General features: G+C 37.1%; 1 protein-coding gene across 1 annotated transcript; it reads left to right on the top strand.

The window, feature by feature from the left end:
• The first annotated feature begins 700 nt into the window (after window positions 1-700).
• Window positions 701-8,824, top strand: LOC146584753 (sulfotransferase 6B1-like). The gene is made up of 6 exons (XM_085324074.1): window positions 701-845; window positions 1,703-1,887; window positions 3,875-4,001; window positions 7,036-7,130; window positions 7,694-7,880; window positions 8,706-8,824. The coding sequence occupies exons 1-6, from the start codon at window positions 701-703 to the stop codon at window positions 8,822-8,824; spliced, it is 858 nt and encodes a 285-aa protein (XP_085180200.1).
• Window positions 8,825-9,303: the final 479 nt, after the last annotated feature.

Here is a 9,303-nt window from a genome sequence, read left to right as displayed (position 1 = left end):
CTAAAAACCCCCATTTTTTAATTCCTATACTCCTCTTACAGAGACATAAGACAGCTTACAAACTGATTGTGCTTCTGTCCTGCTGTTTCCAAGATGCCTCAGGCTAAAATTCAAACATTCAAAAAATTAGTCCCTTGACATCACGGTAATGAAGCGTTCAGAATCACTTGCACTTTTAAAAATTCAGGCCACTGTACATTTTGTAAAACAAATCCCCCAAATATTTCATTCACACATTTAAAYGAAGACATTGGTTTTGCATTTTTTTAAAAAGTATTTTAGGGTGTAGTCTTTTTCTTTGGAAGCAGCAACTGCTTGCAGCAAAGGATAATTTATAAAATAATCATATTAATAATCTTTTATGAGAAGATTTAATTGTTTTTTCCTGCAATTAAAATACTTCGAGTATCATCTCATTTCTTTATCTGGAAAGCTAACAAATGACATGTATATTTTCATGACTGTGCATTTCAGAAATTGATCACGATACCTCTAATATTTCAGTTTTCTTTAACAAGAACTAACTGGAAAAATCAATATGTGATAGGACTCCATGGTRTGTAGCAAAGTATATAAGCATGCAGTTTGTATTGCCTGGTCTCCCTCTGTCACTTCAAACTGTCTGCCTTAGAAGTGACTCCTAAATCCTCTTGTCATTTCACTATTATCTGATCTGCAGGAATCCGAGACTTAAGCAAACATGTCCAGCTCCGGTAAGGCAGAACTCATTCATATGTTTAAGGGGATTCCCTTTACCACCAGGTCATCTCCAGAACTTTTAAAATCCTTGGATAATTTTGATGCTAGAGAAGATGATGTCCTTTTGGTTTCCTACCCAAAATCTGGTAAGTTCTCCTTTTAGATAGACGTTAATTGCAATAAATCTCAATTGTTTGTTTAATGTTCTCTGTTTAACCTAGTTAGAAAATGTCTATGMACAAGAGACAGAGAAGGACATTCGAATAAGTGGGCGTATTATTCAGCTTTAAGTGTTGAAATTATGGAAATATAAGCATTTATCTAAACTTTGATTCTGTAATTTAATATAATCACAGGTGTTTTCATATTGGAAAGCAAATAGATGATAGCTCTTTCTTGTAAGAAAAATCCACACCTGAAAGATTTGTCTGAGAACTTTCTGTAGTTAATTATGAGCAACTCAGAGTTGTATTAAGTTATTTGTATGGCTCTTGCCTGGAGATTTATTTCTTTCTCCTTCCCTCTTCCTGCTCCTCACTCACACACAGAAACACACATCAAGCTGAGTTAGCTACTTTTTAAAACCTATAGACCCAAGTTACTACAAGGAAAAAAAAAACTAACTGGTTAATCTAAAATAAACGATAATAATAACATAAACTGCCCCCCCGCCCCCTGCTGACAAGTTACCTGAATTTTATACAGTTTGTCTGAAGAGATTGCTTTGTTATTAATATTACTTAAATCTTCCTGCAGAATTATTTTGTTCTTTAGATATAGTCCTATTTTTTTCAGTATTTAYATATTTGGAGTCAATGTGGTTATTCAATTATAYAAAGTTTCTTGAATCTGGAGGGTCAGAAGTACCATTTATAAACAAGCAAGCTGTTTCCAAACGCAAACTGCATGTTCCRTATATTTTTCAGTAACAAATCTTCCTTTTTTTCTTCTTTTTGTTTGTCTTTATTTATTTCTATTTTGCCTTCAAAATAATTTTCTGAAGGTACTCACTGGCTTGCAGGAGTTATAACAAAGCTTTACAATACTCAAGTTACACTAACAGCTCCCATTGAATTTGGAGACATTTCCAAACTGGAGGAACTGAATAAACTTTCATCAAAGAGAATCATCCCAACGCACTTAGACTACAACATGTTACCCCCAAATTTTAAGAATAAAAAATGCAAGGTAAGGYGAAAGAATATGAAAGCAGTAAGATAAATTATGCATCTGTTAGACATCTATTTTATCTTGTTGATGCTTAATGACATTTAAATGTTCAGTGTTCTTTGGAGTAAATTAAAAATTTRCTTTGGAGAAAATTTTACTTTTTTCATTCTGTCATAAATCTATTTATTTAAGTTTATCTAGGTGTAACTGCAGTATTACTGATAGTTAGCCAGAAGAATATTAATATTTCAGGGCCTAACATAGGTAGTAAATCTGATTTGCATGAGCTATTCAAAACTACCTGAATTATTTTCCACCAGAACTCAGGATCCAGAATTTCACCAAACAGTTACCATTCAGTATCTTGAGCCAGATCACATGCAGGTTTTATGGATCCAGACACGATAGAGTTAAAGTCTGCAGACACAGCTCGCTGTGTGTTTTGCAGATACACAGCAGTCAAAGGCAGCGTGAGCAGAGACTTGGGCAAGGGCTTGCTCCTGCTGCACTCCTCCTCCTATTGGGTGATTTGTACACCAAATAAACTACAATGTCTTTTAATCAGAAATACGTCATTAGAGGTGGAATGAGGTGGGAGCCTCACGGCCCAGCGTCCTAGTGACTGCAGCACTTGCTTAGGAAATAGTCTTCTTAGTATTTGTAGGCTTTTCTGGGGACAAAGGTACCTTTCCTGTTGCAGCTTTTTGAAGACCCCATAAAGAGATATCACTCTTTTCCACATTTTTCTGCTATCTTTCTTTAACATGGTATAGTAACTTTATTCCCTGCTTTGTAAGTCAAGGGACTAGGCTTCCTGTCACAGAACTGATGAGTTTTACCTCCAAATGAGGGAAGAGGATTCAGATCACAGTTTTTGGTTCCTCCTATGCTAAAGTGGGAGAACCTTAAAAGAATCAGCTTTTCAGATATAGGAGAGGACAAATGTGAATATGATAATAGTCCAGCAGCTGAGATGCTTAGTGGGGTGATCTGCTTCCAGGTCAATTTTTGGTATTTTGTTCTGTTTAATCACTGTTTCAAATAAAGTGAGCGAGCAAGAACYAGGACCACATTTCTTCACTGCTCTAGATCATTGGTACAGCCCATTCWCTAACATTTCCTTTCGGGATCACTCGGCTCCACTGATAGTACATGCATAGAATATCCTGTGCTATCCAAGGGAAATGGCTTGAAATGGCTCTCCTAACAATTAATCCAGAAACTTTCACCTCTCTATTGATAGCCCTTTGATCATGTTTTTTTGATGAATTCCACAGTAGCAACCTGAAACCCGCGTACTGACTGAAATACAAATCATTCAGCATTTGATTTCTGACTGTATTTATTCACTCATTTCCACATTTTTCTGCTTTCTTTCTTTAACATGTTGTTATAGTAACTTTATTCCCTGCTTTGTAAGTCAAGGGACTAGGCTTCCTGTCACAGAAMTGATGGGTTTTACCTCCAAATGAGGGAAGAGGATTCAGATCACAGTTTTTGGTTCCTCCTATGCTAAAGTGGGAGAACTTTTTAAAAGAATCAGCTTTTCAGATTTTAGAAATCAAAATCCAAGAACTTTGAAATTTCAGGACCACTCAGATACAGACTACTAGGTCATGGTTAATTTGAATGATATGGCAAAATTTACATTTTGCAACCATCATGTAAATGTTAATCAGTAAAGGTTTTGTATGTCAGATGCAAGAGATAGCTAACATGCTCTTGAGTTCAAATGAAAACAACCTCTTTTATAAAACATAATAATTAGCCACTTGTAGGAAACATACATCTGTCCATATGCAAGTGTATACTAATCACTACTAACTTCTGCCTCAGAAGGGAAGGACAAATTTGTTTCTATCTTAAGGACATGTTCACTGATAGAATAATGCTAAAGAAAAGGGTTTTGGCACTGTAAACTGCCCCTGAGAATACCACATTTATGCACACATATAAAATAAGGGAAGAATATTATCCTAAATAATTGTATCATATTCATTTACAGATGATTTACATCAGCAGAAACCCCAAAGACACTGCAGTTTCCATGTATCATTACTACAGAGATAATCCAAACCTTCCCACTGTAGACACCTGGACTGCTTTCTTTGACTTGTTCTTAAAAGGAGATGGTAAGAATAAATGTTGTGTTTTCTTCCTACAGTCTATACTAGGTTATCATTCACAGAAAAAGTTGAGAAATACTAATGAAGTGTGAAAACTCCTTAATGAACTCCTTATTCATCTGCCCTTAGATTATTTTCAGACTAAATTCTAACATCAAATTAAACAAGAGCAAATAACATGATGTTATCTTCAACCTTCCAAGGAGACATGTTGACAAGTGGCTGCATTATTTCAGTACTACTGGGCTTTATGGGTTGCTGTTCTTTGACACATCTTTTATTAAAAAAAGGAGCTTTCTCAAACAAGTTACTGATAGTGCCCTCAAAAACAAACGTATTGAAACCCCCCACAATCTGTTGATTCTAATGCAGTTTGCCTGTACCAAAACATTCCCAGTYTTGTCTTGTGAGCTCCAGTAGAGGAATGCTTCACACAAAGAATTCATGTTTAATCATTGGCGGAGGAAACACATGTATACAACTTCTATCAAGCAGACATAAGAGCAGCCTGGATCACTGCAGCCAGAGCATCCCTCCTGCCAGCAGGCAGGTAGGCAGGCGAAGTAGAGCTCCCCCAGATGAATGTGTGCAAAGAGCCCTCTGTGGCTTTCTGCTCCACCAAAGTGAGGATACTACATGGCATGTGAGGCCCTTCAGAGGTGGTCCCCAAGCTGAACTGAGAGCTTAGAGGCTTGCTCTCTCCTTAAATTGTGTATCTGATGGTGAAGATGGCCTTGGGTGGCCTTTCAAAGGCAGTCTAGACTCTCTCATAAAGCTCCTTTGCCTACTGGCTACCTGATGTGTTGTTTTAGTAGCAGGGTCCAAAGACTAAGGACAAGAGTGAGATTTTTATGAGTGGCAGCGTTGGCATGGAAACTAATGACAGGACCATGTTCCAGGTATCCACTCCCACTTTTAGTGTTTTATTACACCTTTGAGGACATGTGTTCCTGCTATACAACCACAGTGATGATAACAGCAACAAGGATAGATGAACTAGAAARCATTTGAAAGAAAAGTGCTGTTTCATTCACCATAGGTTTACGTCAAAGCTCAGGAAGTCAGKTTTTTTTTCTACTGACTTCTGCAGGCTTTGGTTCATATTCTGTGTTTCTAGTTCAGGGCAGCTCTTAGACAAGTGCTTCAATGATTTGTAGGATCTAGGCCTGTTTAGTATCAATTTTGAACATACAAATGTGAAAAAAGAAAAAGGATTATATTAACTTCTTTAAAAGCATCTCCTATTTGTCTGCCTAGTAGCCTTCTGCTATTTTCTGTGTGTATATGCGTGGCGTTAAAGACAACCATGTTGGTTATGCCAGAAATTTGTTTAAGAGATGATCTAGGGAGAGACTTTGTCATTGTTGCTCTTAGCAGAAACAGCTGAAGGTCCTGCTGTTTGATTCAGCTCCTCTAGTACTCTTTTAYAGTTAAGCTGGATTCAGAATCAGGGCAAGGACATAGAGGCAACTGTAATGCTGTCACTGGAGTCTCCAGGAAGGTACTCTGTACTCCTGAAGCTGAAAGGATTGCTGACTTTTGATTAATAGAAACACAATTGTTCACCCTGATAGCAAGAACCCCTGTAGTAAGAAGTCAAGGGCTTGGGGGCAAAAGAGACAATGCTGACCTAGTCTGAGAGCTTTCAGGACTGAAAAGTCACGACCGTCATTTTTTGCTCTGCTTTGCTTTGTTTTTAACGGACAGACCTAATTTCTTTGGATATTTTCTTTCTGATACTTCGAAGCCTAGATGGCTTCTCTCCCTGTTAGAAATATGAAAAAAAAAAAGCAGGAACTCCAAAGCTATGTCTAAACAGTGAGAGTCTAGAAATCTTCCCTTTCTTGGGCCTGAGTGGGCTGGGGAGAATCAGGAACAGCCACTGGTACTTCACCAGTATGGTTGATCAGGAGAGCAAGGTTTAACTGTACATGAAACACTCAGGCCTTGCAGTTAGACAGTGCTTTATGTGCAGGAGAAGGCTCCACTGRAACACTTAGCAAACTACTTAATTATAGCTCAAGGTTAGTGACCAGAATGTTGCCTATTACAGTGTTGCTTGTCTAGTAACAACACAAAACTCAAGGTAACTCTTCTGGAGAACGCTGGCTTGTGATTGTTCCTTCTGTGCCTTTGCTCTTTGCTCCAGTGGAGGATTTCAACTGAGCTTTAAAACAGGAGGGACTAAGTTATAAACACAGATAGTTTGCATTTTTTCAAAGAAAGAGTCAACCCAGTTGGATGTGGGACTTAGTTTTTCAAACATCATCATCCACTAAAAGCACAAAATAAGGTCCGGAAAATGTTGCTTTTAATGCCAAAAATTTGTTCTTTGTTTTTGTAGTCTGGCTTCTGACCCACTGTATGTACTCTCATTTTATATAGTCAGTCTTGCCTTCCAATCAGAAGAGACAGGGGGTTTGGGGTTTTTTTTGTTTTTGTTTTTTTAACTTCCAATAGTCCAGCAAAAGGAGCATTCAAACAAGTGTCAAGTATCATGGATCAACTATAAAACCACAAGATCTATGTTGTTTGCTGAATGATATATTTGGATGATAATATCTTGTCTACATATTTTTGGGGGACTTTTTAAAAATACTACAGTATTCTCCTCTGTTGGGACAAAAAACAAGTAACAATACAATGCAGCATTTAAAAGACTCATTTTATTTCTTAGTGAAGTTAGTTACCTTTCTAATTGTAACCATAGATGTGTAGACATTTGCTAASATGCTCAAATCTTGTTACGTCATTATATTGACCCAGTTACTGGCCTTCACTTCAACTACAAAATCGTATCTCAGAACAATATCTGCATCTCTGATAGAAAAACAAATTCCTGAAACAATGGTAATCTCTATGGATTGTAAGTTTGAGTCACTTAGCAAAAAGAATTGTATCAGTTTTAGAGGAGTACAGTGGACACACCAGGAAAGGATTGTTCCCCTAAATGCCTGAGAGTCAGAGTTATTTATCAATCAAGTTTAAATGAAGATCTTTTATGCTGARGTTTWTTATTATTATTATTATTATTWTTCAGTTGTCTGTGGATCCTGGTTTGATCATTTCCTAAGCTGGGAAGAACATAAAAATGACAAAAACGTCCTGTTTTTGTTCTATGAAGACATGAAGAAGGTAAATATGCTCTCTGTTCTTATTTCAGAAAACATTACTTGTAAATCAGCATCATTAAAATTTCAAAGAGCAAGTTATAATGAAAAAGGACAAAGACAACAAATGTGGATGCATGTCGATGGACATACTTTATATTTGCATAGAACTTTCTACATGAAACCAAACATTCGTGAAATAATTCTGACTGCACGTRTTATATGAGTATCAAATCCTATGAGTGTTGCATTTTATATATGCAGAAATGGGACACAAACTAAACGATTTTTTYCAAGTTACAGCATGACCTCTTAAGTTCCTGGTCATGGTCCTATAGAAAAAACAAATAAGGTCATCTGTTGAGGGCCATTATCCTGGTATGTCTGACATTTCAGATGAAACTTCCTAAATATGRCACAAGACAACAAATCTACTCATGCTTATGGTAACATGTGTTTCCAATAAAGAAGAAAATTAGAAGCCTGGGCAGGGAAGGAGAGCTGTAGGAAAACAGAGAATTCTTTTCTTATCAACTAAAAGTATGATACTCTGCTCAGAACAATAAAAGCTTTATTCTTGTACCTCAGGATCTCCCTAAGATTGTAAAGGACATTAGTATATTCCTGGATATAAACATCAGTGATCATGAAATCCAAGACATTTGCAAGAAGTCATCATTCTCAGAGATGAAAACAAACACAGAAAAAGAAAATAGTGATCCCAATCATACTGTTTGTGCACTTACGTCCAACAGGAAGCTGATTTTCCGAAAAGGTAAGTTGATTTGAATTGCCTTAACACAGCAGAAAATCTTGAATCTACCAAGAGCCACGGGCTGAAGTCCTTGCCTCACTATAGTGAGGTTTTGGATCAGCCTCAGGAARTGGTGACAAGATTCTTCAGCTGAAGTCATCTTGAAAATCACTTTCTTTTTAAGTTCTCTGGTTGCAAATGTATGCTTATATTAGAGAAACACAGAGGAGTCGCAACAACAGTTTAACTAATATTGCTCCATGTGAGCTTTTGAGCTAAAAGGAAAGGTTCACAGAGCATTACTATTTATTTGTCTTTTTTATCTAACGCTTACCACCTCAGTCTTTCTACAAGCRTCAACATGTCCCCTCCTGTATCACCTGCGAAGGTCGTTCAGTTTACTAGAATGAAAAAGAGCTAGACACAGTCCTTCTCCGGTAGACTGTTATTAGTGTTTACCTTAGGTACTACCTGTTATCTCATTGAAATGTTCCTGAAAGAAGAATATGCTGACAACAATAGCAAAAGAATGAAAGAGTCAATCAGCTGATAGCCTAACAGGCAGCCTTAAGACCTTGGCCAAACTGGAGCCACAACATGGGAAACAATCTGCGCCYGAGGGCTTAATAGCTTTTATGAGTGATGACCCAGCTGCTTCCATCAGGGTCCCGGCAGACCAATTACTCATGATCATGATCTACCAAAGAGACTGCAGTTAATAAGGTTATAATTTGTGCCAACTGCRGCATGAGCAAAAAAGAATTACCTTTAAAAGAACAGTTAAAATCATTTCCTACACAAGACATTACCAGCCTCACTGTTCTTTTTCTGTTCCTGCTTTCCTAGGTACAGTTGGTGACTGGAAGAACCATTTTACTCCAAAACAGAATGTGAGGTTTGAGGAAATATTTAATGAGAAAATGAAAAAGAGCAAGATGGCAAAAGGCCTCATCTATGAATTCTGACTTCACGTGAAGAACCGCATCCAGTTATTAACAGAGATAGATAGGACACTTGGTGGGAAATTTTGGGTGGGGGCTAGTAGACTGTAAAAGGGGAAAAAACCCATATTTTGGAACTGATGCCATAAAGTTGGAAGCAGCAYTCACTAATCTCACTTGTTTATTTACCTTTTTATGTACAAATTTACCCCAGATTATCAATCAATCTTTCACACAGTCAAAAAATAAAAATGTGACAAAGAGGAATTGTAAACTGGAGTTTTTAGGGCAGGAATATTCTGACACAATACTAGAAATGAACTCAGTTATCAGAGAATAAATATATATATGGTCTGAAAGAATAAGGTGTCAGACTCATTTTTCTACAACCAAACCTACCCCTTCATGTATTTCTTYTCCTTCTTTAGCGCATATGAGAGAAGAAAAAGAATGGACTTCCCAGATCTGATTTAGAAATTTTAGGCAAGATGCTAGGGGAAAAA

The sequence above is a fragment of the Rhea americana genome, unplaced genomic scaffold, assembly GCF_003343005.1.
Source record: "Rhea americana isolate MKP2758 unplaced genomic scaffold, rheAme1 scaffold_9, whole genome shotgun sequence".
In the NCBI taxonomy this organism is placed as follows: domain Eukaryota; kingdom Metazoa; phylum Chordata; class Aves; order Rheiformes; family Rheidae; genus Rhea; species Rhea americana.
This window is presented reverse-complemented; position numbering and strand designations above follow the sequence as displayed.

Coding starts and splice junctions, on each gene's coding strand:
- LOC146584753 (XM_085324074.1), top strand. CDS start 701: ATGTCCAGCTCCGGTAAGGCAGAACTCATTCATATGTTTAAGGGGATT. Junction 7,131..7,693: donor TCTATGAAGACATGAAGAAG/GTAAATATGCTC, acceptor CTTGTACCTCAG/GATCTCCCTAAGATTGTAAA. Junction 7,881..8,705: donor GAAGCTGATTTTCCGAAAAG/GTAAGTTGATTT, acceptor CTGCTTTCCTAG/GTACAGTTGGTGACTGGAAG.